The sequence below is a fragment of the Phyllostomus discolor genome, chromosome 6 (assembly GCF_004126475.2).
Source record: "Phyllostomus discolor isolate MPI-MPIP mPhyDis1 chromosome 6, mPhyDis1.pri.v3, whole genome shotgun sequence".
Lineage (NCBI taxonomy): Eukaryota > Metazoa > Chordata > Mammalia > Chiroptera > Phyllostomidae > Phyllostomus > Phyllostomus discolor.
The window spans coordinates 6,178,220-6,197,505 of NC_040908.2; the positions used below are offsets into that span (position 1 = coordinate 6,178,220).

At 57.6% G+C, this 19,286-nt stretch overlaps 1 protein-coding gene across 1 annotated transcript in view; it reads right to left on the reverse strand.

Annotated features, from left to right (window-relative positions):
- Window positions 1–409: 409 nt before the first annotated feature.
- NBAS (NBAS subunit of NRZ tethering complex) overlaps window positions 410–19,286 on the reverse strand; it is a 239,213-nt gene continuing 220,336 nt past the window's right edge. The window contains exons 50-52 of the mRNA XM_028515331.2: window positions 16,630–16,774; window positions 11,742–11,870; window positions 410–845 (exon numbers count right to left, since the gene is read on the reverse strand). Coding sequence (XP_028371132.1) covers window positions 570–845; window positions 11,742–11,870; window positions 16,630–16,774 — 550 coding nt within the window. The 3' untranslated portion in view covers window positions 410–569. The remainder of the gene's footprint in view (window positions 846–11,741; window positions 11,871–16,629; window positions 16,775–19,286) is intronic.

A 19,286-nucleotide genomic window follows, 5' to 3' on the forward strand; every position in this document is an offset into this window, starting at 1 on the left:
ATCATGACTCGGGAACTGTCACGCTAGTGGGGGAGAGGAGGCGGGACATTCCCTGGGTCTCTACTATGAGTGACAGAGCCTCAGACACACAGCATCACAATGCTCAACGGCCTCCAGAGATCAACAGTATGACCCCCACTTGACACAGGCTGAGTAAGGTTCGGAGAGGTGGAGCGCTTTGCCCAAAGTTGCACAACCATGCTGAGGCTGGAACCCAGGCCCATCCTTCCTCCACCCACAGACCCTCCCACCCACGCGCCCCCTTTCTCACGCAGTCCTGCCCACACCACACCACACGCAACCATGTGAACTGCAGTTTCGGGTGCTTTAACCGCAGGCAGTTGAGAAAACGGGAGAGAGGGCTGACTCGCGCTCAGTCAGGAATAAAGCTGTACAAACGGCAGCGTGCTCATCATCAATGTGCATCTTTATTGCGACTTGCTGGGACCACCGAGAACAATCTCCAGGTGCAGGCATGGCCTCTGGGAGCAGCACTCTGCTCTGGACGCTCCCGTCCACCAGGGCGTGGGACACCGGGGACCGAGCGGGCCCGGGCACGGCCGGCGTGTTCACACCCAGTGCTGGCTGGCCTTGAGGGCTGTGCTGAACGTCCTCAGGGCCCGGTGCGTCCCCCTTGCGGCCAGAAGGAGTGAGCCGGCTTCGGCTTCATGGCCAGCCTCCCGCAGGTGTCTGGCCAGCTCCTCCGCGTCCCAGCGCCCTTGCTGAGGGCTGGCCAGCAGGTGCTCGACGACGTGCGGGTAGAAGGGAGTGGAGACACACTGGACCAACAGCTTGGCGTCCAGGAGCAGGGAGAGCAGCTCTGGGTCACAGTTGGAGTCATTCACCTTCAAGAAACAAGACGGGCAAGGCGTGAGCTGGAGCTGCTTGCTTCTCCCCAGGAGACCCCCCACACGCTGCTGGCTCGCTAGGCACCGCCCTCTTGCTGTGTCCTCGTAAACACCTCTGCCCGGCGTAACAGCGCCTGCTCCAAAGAGCACGTGTGGGGCCCCTCTGAACAGAAGACCCGGGCTCGTCCCCAGAGCCCCCTGGGATCACTGCCACTGCGCCCACGAGCCGAGCGCCAGGAGCCCTGCTTGACGCCCCACACGCGTTTCCGCACCAAGTCCTCGTCCCGACTGGGCTCTGCCACCCATCGGTGTCACAGACGGGACGTGGGCGGGCGGGCAGGTGCTTCGCCTAGTGCCACGGCCAGCGAGTCACGGAGCCAGAACCGGAACCGAGGTCAGCCTTGACCTCCCGCACCTGGGCTTTCACAACCACACACCACACCCACCATTTCATTCCGGCACGTACCCCACACTCCCCCGTATGCAGACCCACAAGAAAAAAAGAGACACGTTTCAGGCAAGACCACCTTTTTCTCTTCGCCTCCAGGGAGACCTACGTCTGTCAACCCCTGACGCAGACAGATGAAGTTGGGGGTGTTTAAAATTCGTTCTCACTTGAGGCTCCAGAAAGCTGAGCACCAAACTCACCTTTTCAAAGCATTTCACAGGTTCTTCCGGCGTGTGTGTTCTCCGTACTGGCCCCTCAGTCCTATCTGCTCAGTCTGTGAACGGTTTTCCGTGGCTTTGACACTCAGCCGCTATTTTCTACTTTCTAGTATTGTCCATATGGTTGGAAGGAATCGAGTCAACACTAACGCACATCAAAAGTCACAATTACACTGTGGCGTCACAAAACAGCCCCTGACCAGGCACGTTTAATAACTTCGGTTGCAGGGGCCTCGGAAACGTGGCATTTCCTCGCCCACCCAAGACTGCCGGGCCCAGCGGCATAGGGGCGCACACCTCGAGCCCTGCCCGCTCCCTCTCCGACGAGGAGGGAAGAAGGCCATGGACATGGGGAGGTCACTGTGTCTGCGGACGCAGGAACGAAACAAAAGAGGCTCCGGGAATAAGAGTCACTGCCATGGAGACAGCTCCTGCCCTCCTGTGACCTCGTGTTCCTTCGAAACCGAACGTGAACGTCGGCTCCAGGGTCGTCTTCTTGGCGACACCCTCTCTGAATCTCTGGGCCAAGCGGGCCCCTCCTTCCTCCGCACTCCCAGACACCGCAGACGCGCCCCTCTGCACGCCGAGTTCCAGAACCCTGTGTGCCCGTCTCCCCGCCGGCCGGGGGCTTCCCGGGCACCGAGGCTCTATTGTCCTCCTGTTGCAGCAGCCCGTTCTCTCCACGTTATGGCCCCAAGGGCGAGTGAGTGGCAGGCCTGCCCGGGGCCACGTGCCTGGCCACGTGCCTGTGCACCGAGGTCCTTGGGAACAACCCGGCCTCTGCAGAGACTGGGAACGGGGGCGGGGAACCAGTCTCCGCCGCCAGCCCCAGGTGTCTTCTCTTCGCCCGTCGCTCATCGGCACCTGTGCGCACAGCGCACCTGTCTCTGACTCGGGAAGACACGCAGGTGAACTCCATTGGGCATTTTTTTGTTTCTGGTTTTGGAGGCTAGATGGTGGCAAAAGCAATTGGCGTGAAAGACTAGCTTTTCTGCTCAAAAGGGACACGAGCTTTCGGTCTCCACGCTGGTGGGGTGGCGGGTGAGTTCAGCGTGTCTTCTTCCTCCCAGTTTCCATCCTCTCCCTTCTGCCTCACAGGCAGGAAACGAGGGTCTGAAGGCCCCGCAGGGCTGCCCTCACCGTTACCGCGTCCTCTCCCCTGCTGGCAGGCACTTCCTCTCCAAGCCTTAGAATGCCCCCCCGCCCCAGACAGCTCTAGTCTCACTCGACAGATGGCGAACAGGCGCGGTGGGGTCAAGGTCACATGTGGACGGTCACACAGCCGCTCTGGAGAGCCGGGAAAGTGCCCTCATCTCTCACAGCCCCGCTTGTTTACTGCGCGTGCCCTCTGGCACGGGAGCGCCTCTGGAGCAGAGGGCTCATCGCCTTGGGTCACACCTGCAGCCCCCACACCCGGGGCCATGCCCGGGGCCACGTGGGCCGCGTGCTGGGGGCTCAGCGAGGTCTGTGGGGTGAGCCGGTGCACGAATGAGAAACTCGGAAGCTCACTCCCATCCTTTCACGGCACCCCGCCGCCTCCAGGTGCACGTGGGCACGGCACCTGGGTCACTGCGCCTGTGTTGTTTTGGTCCACCCTTAACAAGCAGGAATCCCTCCACCTGACCCTCCCTCCACGAGAGACGTGGGTGTGCCGGGATGCTGCAGGCAAGTGCCTGATAAAACACACGGATAAAAGGCGCGGAATCCCAGCACCGCGGGGTAATCCTTTCTTTGCTGCCCCGAGTACGTCTTCAGGGCTGGGACCCCGCTGGGGCTCTTTCTCTTTACTCACTGGCCTGGCCCCCTTTGCAGGCCTGAAGGCCCCAGAGAAAGGGAGGGATTTTTCCGGGTGGAGGCGCAGCCAGGGCTTCCGCAACACCAGCAGCGGCGGAGGCCCCTCTCACCCCGCTTCTGTTCGGTTCTCCCCAGTGCCACGACACCCTGAAAACCAGCCTCCCACTGGGTGCGCCCAGCCTCTCGGATAGCTGCCCATGCCCTGGGAGACGACGTGCGGAAACTCACGCCCTGCAGGGAGGGACGGGGCAGGCATCCGCCCTCCAGAAGCTCTGTCTGTCTGCTGTCCCGGCTGGGAGAGCTGGCGGCTGCAGTCACGGGAGGGAAATGCCGTGTCTCCCCACGGCCCTGGCGCACTCACGGGTCCCCTACCCTCTGGTGGGGTCAGACACCACCCCCCCCCCCCCCCCGAGGACCTCGGGCAGTGGCCTGGGAAAGAAAGGTCGAGGGGAAATTCCGGGTTGGCTGCTTCTCGAGAAAATGGAAGCGGCGACTTTGTAATTGCCGTGTGCACAGGAAACACCTGGGCGACAGTTCTGTGTGCATTTGGGTGGAGAGAGAGAGAGAGAGAGAAAGAACACAGGAGCCGAGAGGGGGCTTGGGAAGGGCCCAAGCCGCCAGCGTGTTGCGCGTGGGTCACTGGCCAGCAGTGACCACGCAACGCTGTGGATGGCTCGCCGAAAAACATGCGAGAAACAAACACACATGCACAGAGACAGACCAGTTTCTGTGGGGAAGTAGGGACAGAATGGCCACCCCCCCCTAGTGGGGGGCGCCCTGATTTACCATCCATACCTGCTTTTATTGGGTTCATTTTGCATAATAATTCAGGTAAAATACAGTACTCATCAGGGGGAAGTAAGGAACTATAGAAAACAAGGAACTCTGCTGGTCTATTGAGTCGGGGTCAAAGAGCTGTAAGACTTTGAGGAACAAACTAACTTCCTCCTTGGACCCCTCTCATTCAACTGAGAGCATTCTAAACAAAGAAGGTTTCACAGGAATTTACATGTTCTTTCTTAGGCCTGATCGCCCAGGGAACCCGCCCTTTCCAGCACAGAGCTGCACCACCCTGTCATTGTTTCAGGCTTAGCACAGGAACTAGGGCAATAAGGAGATTTTCTCCCAGACGTTGAGAACTCAGGCTATGTCAAAGCCGAGGAGTGAGGGTCTATCACCCCCTATCGCTGCAGCCCCACAAATCCTTCTTTTGGGGGGCCTCCCAAAGTGATCGTGCCTGCCTTAGGTCGTTCCCCCCGTGGGGAATCTTACCCGTCTTTGGCTAACCGACCAAGCTTTTTGGGGTTCAGCAGCAGAAGCAGCATTCCTGCCAGGGAGACAAGCCCTTGTCTCCTTGCTGGCTGACGGCTCCAAGGGCGTTCCCTTAGCCTTAGCCTAGGCGGGGGTTTCCGCTTCTGATACCAGTCAGGGCGGTTCCCAACACCAGCGCACTTGGAGGAGGCGCCTGGAGGTCCGGGAAGGCGCGGTGCCCAAGGCCACGGGGAGACGACGGGGACTGCCCCTTCACCCCCTGCCAGCGGTCTCTCTGTGCAACTTAAACACGAACCCTCACTGCAGTTTCAGCGAACATTCTAATCTGTTTACAACTGTTTTGCTTATTCTCGTATAGAAGTTTTATATTTTATAGTGTGAGGAAAGAATCTGTATTTTACCATTTTTTTTTATTGTTTAAAGTTTGGAAGCTGTAACTCCTCGGAGGATCTGACATGAATATATTCTTTTCTGACACTGAAAACTATCTGACTCTTTAATCGATCAGGAATTCCTTTGGTGTAGTGTAGAGCCAGTGAAAACCACGCCTCCCTGACACGGGCGACTTCGGTGCTTTGAGAGCTCGAGGAGGAAAAATATATCCTGTCGTGTCTGGACTCCGCTGGACGCTTGAAATAACCAGGAGACAAGCCCAGGAGGATTCGCTCATGTGATTCCTCTGATCGAGTAACTCTGGGCCAGAGGGAGGGGCCGTGTGGTCTCTCGAAGAGAAGACAGGCTTTTGGGCTGGAGACCAGCTTCCAGTCGCGGTTGCTTCGCTCAACTGCTGCGTGACCTTGTCAAGGTCGCTCCCTCTGGCCGTCAGTTCCCGCACCTGAGATGCAGGCCACCTGGAGGGGCTGTGGTGAACTGTGCCCTTTAAGTGCCGAGCGCAGTGTACAGAGTTCAGGCGCAAGGAATGGCCGAAGTTGGTCCAGTCCAGCAAATCAGGAATAAGGCCTTTCGAGATGAGAAAGAGGTGCACACAGATCACAAAGCTCACCCACCACCCCCATCGGTGATTTTTCTGTGTGTCAGTGATTAATTTTTGAGAATAAATGAAACTTTGCAGGTATTGGGAAAGAAATCTATTAAAGCACAAAACTCCACTGTCTTCCAAGCCATTAAATGTTATCTGCTTAACTCCTGGTTTAACAATAGGTAATGAACCTTCTCGAATTACAGTCTGTGATTTTATGGATCTATACAAAGCTAAGAGTTAATTATAGGAACGAGGTAAGCTGAAATTCTAGTAGCATAAGGTATGCAGGGCCTGATTTCAATTACTTCAAGGAATATCATTTAATATTGCTGCACTGTTTACTTCAGGGAAGGAATTTGTCTTATTGTTGTATATACTATTACTAATAAAAGCTATTAAGTAGATCAACAGTAAGGGCAGACAAATAAAAGGGCAACGTAAGTGTATACCTGGAATGAGAAACAATGCCCGTGGATAACTTTGTGCATTCTGTATTTGTCTGAATGCTCTCCAGACTCCCTCTCTCAGCATACACACCATGAGTCCCACGCCTGGCCGGGGCCTGAATAGTGCACCTCATCCGAAGCCAAAACTGGGGCAAATCATCTGACTCACTAGCTAACAACGGGAAGAGAAGCTTTGGAAATCTAAGCCCGGTTTTGCCAATATGACCGTGACCAAATTCCCCACACCAGGGCCTGCGTCTGGCAGTTCCACACCTTGCTTAACTCCTCCGTGCCCTGTGTCAGCTCCCCGTGGGACAATTCCGTGGACCACGCGTGCTCCTTCTTTTCGTCTCCACAAACACCCTCCCCACTCCCGCACACAGGGCCCGGCTGTGCACCACGGACGCCCAGGCGCCTGGTCACACTACGCAGCCCAGGCAAACGCCGGGCTAACCTGCAGGGATGTCCGCCCGTCGCCAGGGGCAGCCGGGTCCGTGCCCTGTGGTTCCTTGGTCAGGAAGCCGGCCCCAGGCCGAGGGGCCCTGAGCATGGGCACCGCTACCGCGCCGAGGTCTGTTCAGGTTGAAGCGATATTTAAAAAACGAGTCAATGTGCTCCAAATTCTGGGAAAAACAGCCAGTACTAAAAGAGCCCAAGAACAGTGGCTGCAAAAAGAGGTCCGTTCAGTAACAGTCGGCCGCTGGGGCCTCGTCTGTCCCTTGTGGAACTGGTTCGCTGCCCCCAACCTGGTCTGGACACCTGGGAGGGACACCAGCTGACCTCAGGGCAAAGGCACAGGGCGCTGCAGACATTGAGCAAGGCTGCTCGGGGTACCCAGCCCGGGCTCCCCGTTACCACGGCACACCAGGGCAGGAAGGAGAGGGCCCAGGCTGACTCGGCGTGGGGAAGGTGACACGGGGGACCCCAACAGGGGAACAGACTCTCGCCGAGGGACACAAGTCCGCTGGAGACCTGGGCGACGTTAAAGGCGGGGGGACACAGGAAGGGTCCGTGGTTTCACATACAGGTGCCCATCCAAGCGGGCTTCTCCCAGGACCTTTAAGGCTCTGGTCCTTGTATGTAATGTCGGTGGGTCCAGCAGGTCCCAGTGCCCTTGTGGCGAGATCAAAGGGGATAACAGTCACATTTATCAGAAACTCGCAGGACTGAGACCACCACGTTCCAGAGAAGGTGCAGCCTTCATTCTGGAGGGGTCTCTTCCACAAGGCCCACCACCCCAGCAGCACAGGGCGCTGGGGGGTGGGGAGCGGGGCCAGCAGCTCTGGACCCCCGGCCGGGCTCGACCAGGGCCTCGGGACTCGGCGGGCCAGAAAGGAAGCCCCACACCCGGCAAGCTCTTCAGTGCACTCTGCTCTCGTCCTTTGCAGAGCTAATATTATACGGTTCAAGACGCTTTCAGCAATTTCATTTCTCTGCAGAGATAACCTCTTTCCAGTATAATACATCTTGCCTGGTTGCACTGAAAGAAGCAGGATGGCTGAGCGCGGACTTGAAAGCTGGATCCGGGGTTTCAATTCCAGCTCTGGCTGCTCCCCAGCCGGATGACCTCCGAGTGTCAGGTTCTCATCTGTGAAACCAGAACGCTCTCCTCCCCCAGGGCTATTAGGACAATAACAGGCGGAGGTGTCTGCTGTATTTCCTGGCACGAAGAAGTTGCTTCTAGAAGAGGGTACTTATGATTGGAAGCAGAGAGAAGTCCTTAATTAGGTGCTAAAGGTGCCAAAGGCCCCCTTTGAGCCCCCGGGAGTTACTCTGTTAACAGGTACGCCCGCCCACGGCGGCCGGGGCCGGGGCAGAGGCACTGAGCAGCATCACAGGGAAGAGCGATGGCGAGTCGAAGCCACCGCGCATCTGGCGCTGCAGGACGGGGAATTTTCGGTGCGTGAAACTAGCACGAGCACACACACAGCTGCCTGCTCTGATCCAGCGAGTCAAGAGGCCGCACCTGGGAGAAAGCCTGCCGGAGGGGAGCTTCCAGGCCACGGGCAGGAATGCTCTCCCCGGAGAGGGCGTGGCCCCGCGGGCGAGCGTCAGCGCTCTCGGGGCTGACGGAGGGGTGACCTGGCAGTCCACCCCACACAGGGCCTTAATCGGCCGTCAGGATGGGAACGCGCTGAGAAGGGCTTTCTACACATGGCCCCGGGGAAAAGGCTGTTGGTTATCTGTAAAAGCTCCTCAGCACCAGGGGTCTGCGATCTCAGAAAAGCTTGGAGGGAAAGCCAGGGCAAGCGCTGGCAGCAGCCCTCACGCGTCACCCCTTTAACTGTAGGCACCTGCCGGGCCGTCAGCATCCGAAAAGAGTGGCCAAACACCGCGTGCTCTCACCGAGCGGGTGGGCGTTTCTCCACCTGGATCCGCATGCTGCGCACGCGAGCACCTGCCTCTCAGGGGTCCCGCGGCCAGGTGTTTCCTCTTCAAGTCAACAGGAGCTACCAGCAACAGCCAAGGACGCTCGGGGGGAACTCCAGCTTGTCTAATCAACGGGGTGAGTAGCAAAACAAAAACAAAAAAGAAAGCAAACGCTTTCTATTTTCCACCGCGATACCAAGCGCAATCTAAAAACAGCCGGAGACGAGCCCTGCAGAAAAGGCCCCCAGTGAACTTCTGCCTGGGAACCTGGGAGCGGGAACTTCTCCTGAGCTGGGGGAACGGTCACCCAGCGAGGCTGCAGGGATGGAGGAGGGACTGACAGCTGCCCGGGTGGGCGGGCAGGTGGGGAGGGAGGGAGAAGGTGGCCGTGGCCACAAGGGGCAGCACGCGGGAACCCGTGACGTGACGGAGCTGCTCCGCACCGTGACTGCAGGGGTGGCGACACGGGCCCGCCAGGGGACGTCGCACAGGACTCCGCACACAGACACGCGGAGAGCCGGGTGCGTGTGACACGGTGACTCCGGGACAGGCCCAGAGACGGCACCGGTGCCGCAGCCCGGGGTGGGATGCCATGCTGAGTGAACGGCAGCTGAACGGGAGCGTAACATGGTCTCAAAGTAAAAAGTTAAAAAATACTTTAAAACGGGAAAACTGCAGAACTTGTGCTCTCTGGAGGGGGCAAACTGTCTGAAGATGCCGAGCATCTCTGTGAACACAGGTCAAGGCCACAAAGGAGACCGCCCGACGTGAACAGTCAGCGTAGTGGGGGCAGGTCACCTAAACGCAAGGGTCGTGGAGGTAGGTAAGTGGCCCACGCCAGCAGTTTACGCCCCTGCACCTGGAGACCACCGACAAGACCACCGACGCCGTGGGTGGGATCAGCACAACCCCGGGCAACCGCCCACAGCCTGCAGGGAGTTTCAGAACCACAGAGTGTCAGCACGACGTTCTCCATCAAATGTGCAAATGAAGATGTCGGGGTCAACCAGTGCCATTTAGAAACCACCTGGTGTTGCGCCGTGCCCCTGTGGCTTCTTACTCTGACAGTGTGTTTGTGAGTGTGTCGGGGGGCAGGGGTGTGGGGAGCAAGCCTAGTTAGCACCTCGGGAACTCCAGTTCTGGCTGTGGCTCTGACAGATGCATCAGAGATAACCTTTAAGAGAAGAGCTGGTACACTTGTCTGAGCGACTCAGGGGTGCACCAGAGAGCACACGCAGGCTGGCTACGGAGCGGCGACGTATAATACACCAGCGTTCACTATCGCAGACGCCCAGGGCACGTTTCCACGGGAACACCTTGGCGGAGGTCCCAGTGCGGCACAGAGTGGCGGGGCGGGAAAAAGCCCCGGAAATCCGCAGCTTGTTCTTCTTCAGTTTTCCCTTCCTCCTAATTCCCTGTATTTACAATTAAAAATAGGCTAAAAGTAATCTCACTGTGATTCTCAGTTTCTTGTAAATTCCTGACATTATGCAACTGTCATTTTAGCCACAACGACAAGCAAGTCCCCTCAGTGCCCTGGTTCAGCTTCCGCAGAGGCCCCCCCCCCCCCCCCCCCCGCCCTGTGACCGTTCTCAGCAACAATGTGGCGAGTTCACAGCTCTTCACAGAGGCTCCTGGATTTCTCCTCACTCTGCAACGACCGTTTCCACGCGCAGCTGTGTTCTGCTCTTGCAAGCACACACGTGACTTTCTAAATCCTTGGCCACTAACAGAATCTTGTTACCAATGACACAGTCATGCGCTGCCACAGGACACCGTCTGGGTCAGTGACGCACTGCGAATCCGAGGGGGCTCCCATAAGGTCACAATGGAGCCGAGATCCCTGTCGCCTAGTGACACCATGGCCACCACAGCAGCACCCCCCCCCCCCGTGGCATGTGTGTGGCATGGTGCCGTGCGGCCGGGCTGCCAGCCGTGTGAAGCGCGACAGTCACGTACAGAGACTAATTCCCGGTGACGACAAGCGACTGCGCTACCGGTCGGTTTAGAGCGCACCTTCTGCCTCCCAAGCCCGCTGCAAAACGTTCTGCACGTGACTTGGGCAGCGGCCCCACTCATCCCGTATTTACTACGTCTGTTGACTGTATCAGGTCCTCCTGGGCCGGCTTTAACCCCGTGCTGTGTGGTACGTGGAGGGCGGCGTGGGGCGCAGTGGCTGTGAAGCCTGCAGCGGTGGTCGGCGGTGTGCAAGGCCTCCACACCCACTCCCACTCCCCACTCAGTCCCCGACTCACCCGGAGCCGCTCCGGCCCCGCGGGCTCCAGTCATGGTGCATGCCCTGCGCAGGGGAACCATTTCTTTCTTCATCTTTGATACCACCTTTGTACCACTCCTTTCGTGTGTGCAGACGTGCTTAGACACACGGATGCCCACCGTTGTGTTCCCGGTGCCCACAGCGACCAGGACGGCAGCCGAGGTTTAAGCGGCAGGCTGGACCGCCTAGGTCTGCGCAAGCGCACGCTGGGAGGTGCGCAGAGCCGCGGGATCGCCTAGCTGCGCGTTTCCCGCAGAGTGTCTGTCGTTAAGTGACGTGTGGCTGCACTGTCACCGCTGTCTTCGCTCTCTGGTGTGGCAAGCAGCACCACCTCTGGTCCAGGCTTCTCCGCCCCTCCCTGGTCCTCTTACACTTTTTTTGCTTTAAAAAAAGCACTCGCTCCCACAGACACACATAATGCACGCACACAAATACTTCAAGTGAGAGGACGATCTCCCTACAGAGGGTTTCGGTAAGAACCACATCATGCAAATTCATTAAAACACGACCCTGAGCTATCTGATCCTGAGCTGTAAAGTTTAAAAGGGGAAGTGGAAGTTTCTTCCTTAATCACAGTAACAAGACCACCGGTCCTGAGGGACAGAGTGCAAGCCCTGACTGCAGCACACCATCCCCTGGGGTCAGGCTGGGGGGTGGGGGGGCACGGGAGCTCTCGGAGGGTGCCGGCCCCCAGGCCTCGCAGCCACTCTCCCACCGTGAGTTAGTTAGTTAGTAAGCGGGCAACCACACACACCCACCCGGGCACAGAAAACCTGCCCAAACATGCCTGGAGCTCCTCTGACCCAAACTTCAAGTGCCCGGGACTAGCCCCCGCAGTCTGGCTGCTCTGACATTCTCGTCGTCAGGTCTACGGTCTCCGCGCCCACACACACACTCAGGTTCAGGAATGTTTGTTAAATGAGCACGTGTCTTCCTCTTAGACAAAACAGAGGTAGCGCCTGCGGTGAGCGGACGCTGCGCACAGAGCAACCGCAGGTGAGTCGTGGCCGTCACTCGAGAGAACGACAGCCCTGACTCACTCGCTTCCGTGGAACCCACGCGCGTGGGGCCGCGCCCGCGGGGCTTACCTTGTCGGCCGCGGCGAGGTGCTCCAGGGCCAGCGCGTGCAGACTCGCGTCCGGGCTCTCCAGGAGGAGCTTCAGGGCGGGCAGCAGCAGGGCCTGGCTCCGCAGCAGCGCGCACAGCTCCTTCAGGCACTGAAACCACAGCGCAGCAGCCGTGTGAGTGGTGGGACGCCCGTGGCGTCCCCGGCGCCGTTCGGGCCGTGTCTCCATGCCGCTTTCTGTGAGTGTGTGCGTGTCTACAGCCCTCAGGGAGCCACGCTGAGTGGCTGTCTGGGTCCTGCCGCACACGCTTCACGGGGGGGGGGGGGGGGCCGTCAACACCGTCCTGAGCTCTCAGGCTTCCCTCTAACACCGCCCGCAACGGCTGCACAGCCCCCCACCGGACGGATGTGGGCCGTCACCTCCTTTCCCGCATTCTCAGAGCCCCCGTTTCCTCGTGGATAAAGTGGGGGTAATCATATCTACTCCGCAGCGTCCGTGTGCGAGAATACGTGTTAATCAATAATAACGTGCAAGACCCAGCCCCCGCTAGGTGCATAACAAACAATGAAAACTGTTACCCATTGTTCGTACCGTCAAACATCCAGTTATCACCCACGGCAACACAGGAAACCAGCAAGTTAAATATTTAAAAGGCCGTTTATAATCCTGATGTCAAGGTGAACTGAATGCTTGATGCCAGAGATATTCATCTTCATGAAAACTATCTGTGGTCCCGAAAAACCAAAACGTATTTGAATTTTATTCTCGGCTCTTTATTATGTTGGCTGAGCCTGTCATCCGAGAGCAGGCTTTTACAGGAGATAACGAATGATAATCCTTCACAGCAGAAGTATAAAGGGACGGAGAGCAGACAGGGAGCCCCCTGCCCTGCTGGTCAGACGCTGCCTCTGGGTCGGGACTCGGGCTGCAGCGCGAAGAGCAGAGCTTCCAGATGGGGGGCCGGACGGTGACTGCACCCCCGTCCCCTGAAGCGGGGCTGCTGAGAGCACTGAGGATCACCGCCCTCCGCGGGACGGGTGTCTCTCTCTGCCCCTCCGACCACAGCGTGCCAGACAAGAGACACTCAAGTCTCTGCCTCCCTACTGCGCTGGCATCATTGTAAGGGCAGGCAAAGTAAGGACAGGACGAAGCAGCTTAGGAGAAGGGTCTCTTTGGGACTCCAGTAACCGTGGTGTTTTTTAGCTCCCACCCAGCGCGTCTCTGCTGGGAACCAGTGAGGCCTTCCCAGTGCACACCGGAAGGCTGTGCCACACAAGCGTGTGTGACAACGATGGACATCAGCAGGGGAAGGGTTCTGCAACATCGTGCTTCCAACACTACGGATTCTAATTCGGGGAAAGTGCCGCATGGGCCGTAAAGCACAGAGGACACATGTGGGGTGTCTCACCCAGCCTCTGGGCCCAAGGGAAGTGCAGATTTTTCACCAGGGCACCCAACCCCGCAGAAAATATCTGGGAGGATGAAGCACACACTCCCAGGCAGACAGGCGAGCCCAGCGGCCGCACGTCAACCTGCTCCCTTCCCCCCCAGCCCCCCCAAATGTGACAGCGACGCGCCCACCTGCCCGCTCCGCAAGGAGCACGTCCCCGGGAGACGGGTTAGCCAGGGCAGAGTGTCCTGGGTCTGTGCCGTCCAACACGGCAGCCACGAGCCACACGTGGGTGGGGAACGACTGAGACGTGGCTACGGCCACGGAGGAGCTGCCCTTCAAACTTCATTCAGTTTTACTTACTTCAGGTTTCAGTGTTGACAACCACACGTGGCCCGTGGCTACTGTGCTGGGCGGTGCAGCCGCCTGGGGCGGGGCTCTCTCTCAGACCTCCGCGCCTTCACACGGGTGCCGCCTCTGCTGCCGCTCTCCGATTAACCCTCTAGCTCTTCTCGCCCCAGCTCCAGAGGCCCCGGAAACCCCAGCTCCCACGCAGGCGCCTCCGATTTCCCAGGCCGGGCCCCCCCACGCCAACGGTGCTCTGTACGCGGTTCCTGCGCTGTCTGGCCGTCTCCTCGTGTTGCTCTAATCGCTCGTCTGCCTGCCTGCCTCGCCGGAGGGCAAGGGTATTTTCCTTCTCAGCGCTCCAGGTTTGCTCAGCGTATGCTGTCCCTAAAAACTCTGACATGTGATTCCCTCTCTCCTTAACACTCATCTTTGCTTATTCGGTGCGTCATCAATAATCGGTAAACGGGTACTTCTCAGCAACTTACGACACTCAGACGGAGCGTATCACTTGGCTGACCTGAGTTTTGGGGAAACACGTTACTCCGATAACCTGCACTCTCTCTGAGCAGGTATAACGGGCCGATGGCCACAGCTGGGCAGGCTCCCCCTCCCCCCAGGAATGATGGATTTCATTTCACGTGAGCGACGGACTCCTTCTCATCTCTAGGCTAACGGGCACTGGCTAAACCCCTCCTCTGGGTTTCAATACTACGCTGTGTTCGTCAGGTATTTCCCCCTGTGCTGCGGGAGGGTAGTTTGCTAAGGAGACTCACGAAGGAGGAGGGGCCTGGGACGCTGCAGAAAGGTGGGCGTGGCAAAGAGCACCACACACACCTCACACGGCGCCTCTGCGGCTCAGGCCCGTGCACCCATCAGGACACAGAACAATGGGGAGGGGCAGGGGGCTGGGCCCAGAGCGGACTCTGGTCCATGGTGATGCCCGGGGGACCGTCCCTGTGGCTGAGGGTCGTCAGAGAAGCAGCGCTGGTCCAGCCAACGATCCGCCTGCCTGTGCTCACACAGCCCTCCTGCAGGCCCTGGGGTCTCCAGCACCGAGGTGTCACGGGCCTGCACGGGCGGGCGGGGCACAAGATGTGCAGGGGCACGTGTCCTCGGACTCCGAAAGCGAAGCTCCTGATTACCACAGTCATGAACGAGAGCCGCCACGAGGAGACTGAGGAGCCGGGGGCTACTTAGGAGGCTCACTCCAGAGCTGGGCAGCTAACGCCCACCCCTGCCCACAGCGTCTGCGAGTCTAGCTCAGGCTGTGTCTCTCGAGGTCACGGACCTTCAGGGTCAGCCCCGAAGAGCTGGGACCTGGAAGTTGACACCTGTCGTATGAATGCCAAGAGCCTGCTCTGTGCCAGCTTCTCACTCTGCCTAACGCCCACTCCAGAGGACGCTCAATATATTGCCACGGATGCAAGCCAAGAAGAAGGGACGTGGGACCTGTGAGCAGCAGTGACTCCATCCTTCAGATATGTTCCATCAGCAAAGGCATCACGGCCATACATCACAAGTACCGTGAGCGACAGCAGGCACTCCCCACAAGGCCGTCTAAGGGGCCACGAAGAAAAGAAGCTCTCACATGGGAACCTGGGGGGATGGGAAGGCGGGGCGCAGTCCTTATCACAGCCCACGCGAAAATGCACCTCCTGCCTCAGAGAGCAGGGCAAACCGCAGGGGCTGGTGGGATTCAAAACACAGCGAGCTACGGCTACTTTCACCACGAGCGCTGTGACATTAAGTGCTATGGAACTCTGCATCAGACTGTGGAATTCTCAAACGCGGTAAAGTAAACTTAATAAGACACTTCCATTTTGCAGTAATAATGTCCCTTCCTTTGCAGCGATTTTAACTCGCATCGGAGTCCATTTAGTGATCAATAAAAATGGCCCACGACATTCGCAAAGTCCCTCCAATCACGCTATCCTAAGAGAAATGTCCGTGAATGTGCCCGATTAAGAGACAGACGCTGAGACAGCATATGGAAAATGAAAGCTAGTCGCTGTGGCAACGAAACTCATTTGGTAAGAATTAGTTTTCGTCTCATCACATTAGGAGAGAGAAGCGATAATGACCTAGTTAAAAATGGGGTTCAGTCCGGTACCTTTCTCCTCACCCCAGGAGACTATGGCATCCTGCCTTTGCTGCTAAGGGTGAAGCAGTAAACAGAGAGCCTCAGCTCCTCCTCCTCGCGGGCCGAGACCTCGCCAAGCAGATGGACAGCAGTCCCTGCTGGGACCACCCAGCACAGCCCCTGTTCCTGAGACCAGACCGTGGAGGTCCAGAGGGCGTGCTTTGATCAGGGTCACAGACCATGCTGTGGCCCCGTCCGGAACAACAGAACGGTTCAAGTATATAACCCTCATTCAGAAAACAATCCATTAAATGTACATTCAGAATGAGGGTATTTTCCTGCGGTGAGTAAAATGAAGATCCAGGGAACTGTATTTACAATCTTATTTTCAAGTTTATCAGTGTAGTGCCGTTATCCAAATGCTTGAACCAGAGGCACGTGACCTGCTCAAATGACATATTGCTGAGGTCGGATGCACAGCAGCAGGGGGCTGTAATTAATATGTGCTTATTTTAGAAAACACAAATAAATACACATCTATGTCTGAAACAAATGCCTCTGTGGCAGTCCAATTACCGGATCAGAGAGAGAAGTAAGGTCAAAATGCAGGTGGCTGAGTGTTTCGGCAAGTTTCGAGAGTAACTAGTGAGGTCACACAATCCCCTCACGGTGATGTCAAAAAGAAAGTATGTAAAAATCGGAGTGGCCGGCTGCCTGCCCGGAGGAGCGTGCTCACACCTACTGTGCCGTTTCCAACCGGTCCAGTGCCGACGGACAGAGGTTACACGCGCTTGGCCAGGCCCCCTTGGAAGTGAGCGGGACGGAAACTCGAGCGAGACGCAAAAGGGTCCCGGAGGCAGCAGCAAGCCGCTGGGCTCCGCACCGGGAGTGGGAACAGAACGCGGCTTCGGAGCCAGCTCCAGCGAAGAGAAGGCCCTCACCGCTGCCTTCTGGCTTCGCTTGTCTTCGTTTGACCATGTCCCTCTCCCTACCCGTGACGGGAGCTGAGTGTCCCTCACGTGCGGAGACCCACACCGCGCACACCTCGGCTTGGGGAGGAGGGGAGAGAGGACCCAGGGGGAAGCGCTCACCTCGGCCGGGAGCCTCTGGCTGGTGCTGTACAGGGAGCGGCAGAGCCCCAGAACTTCGCCCCCCAGGCGGGCCTTGGGCTCCCCCGTGCACCGGGTCAGCATCCCCGCGGCGAGTCTCACCCAGGGGTTTTTGGTCACGCTCGTCCTGAGGGAGAGAAATGCAAGGCACTGGAAATGATTACAGTGATAACAACTGTGGTAAGAAATTTTGAAGTAGAAAAAAAAAAATCCTGCTTTTCCAAGTAGAATGCTGTGGACAAACTGTGATCACAATCCAGTCGTGTGGTCCTTCAGCCCCTCCCGTGGAAGAGAGGACGTCTCCTGGGGGACAGCGAGCTTCCTGACCCTGGCACCCGCGGGCGCCCCGGCAGCCCGGACGCAGCGGGGGCAGGCGCTGAAGGGCCCGGCAGGCTCGCTTCTGGCTCCCCCACTCGGCTGACTCACCGAAGGCACTTAAGCACTCTCAGCCTGGCTGGCGGGGCCTGGGGAAGCCACCCAGCCTTTCTGGGCCTCAGTGTTTTCCACTGTGAAAAGGCAGCTGAGGGTGCACCCCGCAGGGCTGCTTTGCTTAACGAAAGACGTTTGCAGTCGTAAAGTGTCACTCCTGCTAGCAGGCCCCTCTCGGTATGCACTGCCTAGCACCCGCTTTTCTGAGTTGGTCCTGTGACTGTGCTGGTGGGGTCGGGGGTCGGGGCTCGGGGCAGGATTAACCACAGTGAGGACAGGGGCGGTAAGGACAGGGGTGAGGACAGGGGTGAGGACGGGGCATGGCACTGCTCAGCCGGCGACACAGGCTGAGGGAGCCACACGCAGGCAGTACGGAGGTCACACCTGGAGCCTCATCCAGTTCTCTTACTTCTAGAACACAGAAGCATACAAAGGTTGCCTTCTGTTTCCCTTCTCCGGCTGCCACTACCCCGTTTCACAAAAACATCATGACTTACATTTCAAGGGGCAAGTTAAAAGCACACTCATTCCAAGGCCCCAGGGTGCTGATTTCACTTACAACATTTGAAAATAATTTCACTATTTATTAAGTGTCTGTTGCCCAGACACTGAGCACCTAAGGACGGGGTCTTCCTTGAAGAATTTTATTCCTCGCCCCGGAGAAAAAAAGTCAAGAGCAATGAAGACAAGGAGACTCACAATGCTGGTCTTTGCATCTCAGCGCAAACTAAGGATCTGTGAGGACAAGGCATGCTGCTTATTGCCAAGTGCAAGCCAAGCTCGGGAGGGCCGAGCTCATGACCGGGGGTCTCCTGACACGAAGGACGAGTGCTCCGCTTTCCTCCTTCCAGTCCACACTCTCTCACCCGGGCTTTCTCTCCCAGGCGGCCCCCAGTGCAGAGGGTGCTGCTGGCCCAGCTCAGCAGGCCCCCCGGGCACCGAGGCTTGGACACCAATCAAAAGGCACTTCTCAGCAGCCGGTGATGCGTGGACAAGGAGTGCGCATTTTCCGTGAGTACAAACCTACGCACTTGCCCTCAAGGGACTAACACTACAAATCTTTCGTAGATACTGTTAACTTAGCAGCCGCAGGGGTGGGGCCCACCTCGGAGTGGTTAACGTGACCATGTGACTGGCAACATCCCTCCTGGTCACACTGCCCTCCTCTCCTCCAGCTTCCCCTCTGTCCCCCCAGTTCCCTTTCTTTGTCTCGGTTCTTTTGGGAGTGCTGAAGCCATACATTGGATTGTACAAAATAAAAAAGTGCACACTCCAAAGTACTTCTGAGAACCTGTTTTTAAAGTACCCCGTGTCTTCCCGTGTAAGACCGCAACCTGAACCACAGAAGGAGCAGAGACAAAGGCCTTTCTGTGACCTAACCTCGGGGCGTGTCTTAAGCAGAGGGGGCGTGGCTGCGAGAGGGCGAGTGGGTGGGTCCAGCTGTGTCCTGGCTCTAAGGCCTTCTCCACAGAGGGCTGTAAGACATGGGTCAGCAATTTACAAATGTCCTTTCACATGGGACTACAAAAAACACACCTTTAAAAAATCAGATCTTTTTGTCTACAAACACATTCGATGGTTTACATGCAATAAAGGTTTTCAGTGAAGCTAATTTCGCTTCTCCTGGGTAAGCGAGAGATTTGAAATGCTCCCTGTTGTAAAGGTGCAAGACACTGTAAAACTGCAGTTCACCAATCCACCAGAGGTGTCCCGCTGTGGATTTAAAATTTCTCCTTTCTGAGAGGTCCACTCTGAGGATGGAAAGCAATCTACATTCCACTCTCACATTTCCTAAGAAGGGAGAGCACAGCTACCGATCCAACCGGGTGGGAGTCCCACGTCCAGTTCACACCGTCCACTCCTGGGCTTGTTCAGGACCGGTTCCCAGGCCCCAGGACAGAGGTGTGGGCGCGGCAAGTCGAGCCCAGGTCTCTGGTCCTAACAAGCCCCCTGGGTCTGCAGGCGGCTCTGCAGAGGCAGCTGTCCAATACACTGTCTCGAGGGAAACCGGAGGTTCTGGGATGCGCGACCCCGTGCTGCCGAGTCTCAGACAGGGAAGCCGGGACCCTGTTCTCACAGGGGACGTGTCGGCGTGCCGTCTCCTCCGCAAATGACAGAGACCTAAGACAGGCTGCTTCCCCCAGCGGTGTAACTTACAGTACAGGGACGATAGCCCACAGTGTTTTAATAACTGCACATGGGGCCCGGTG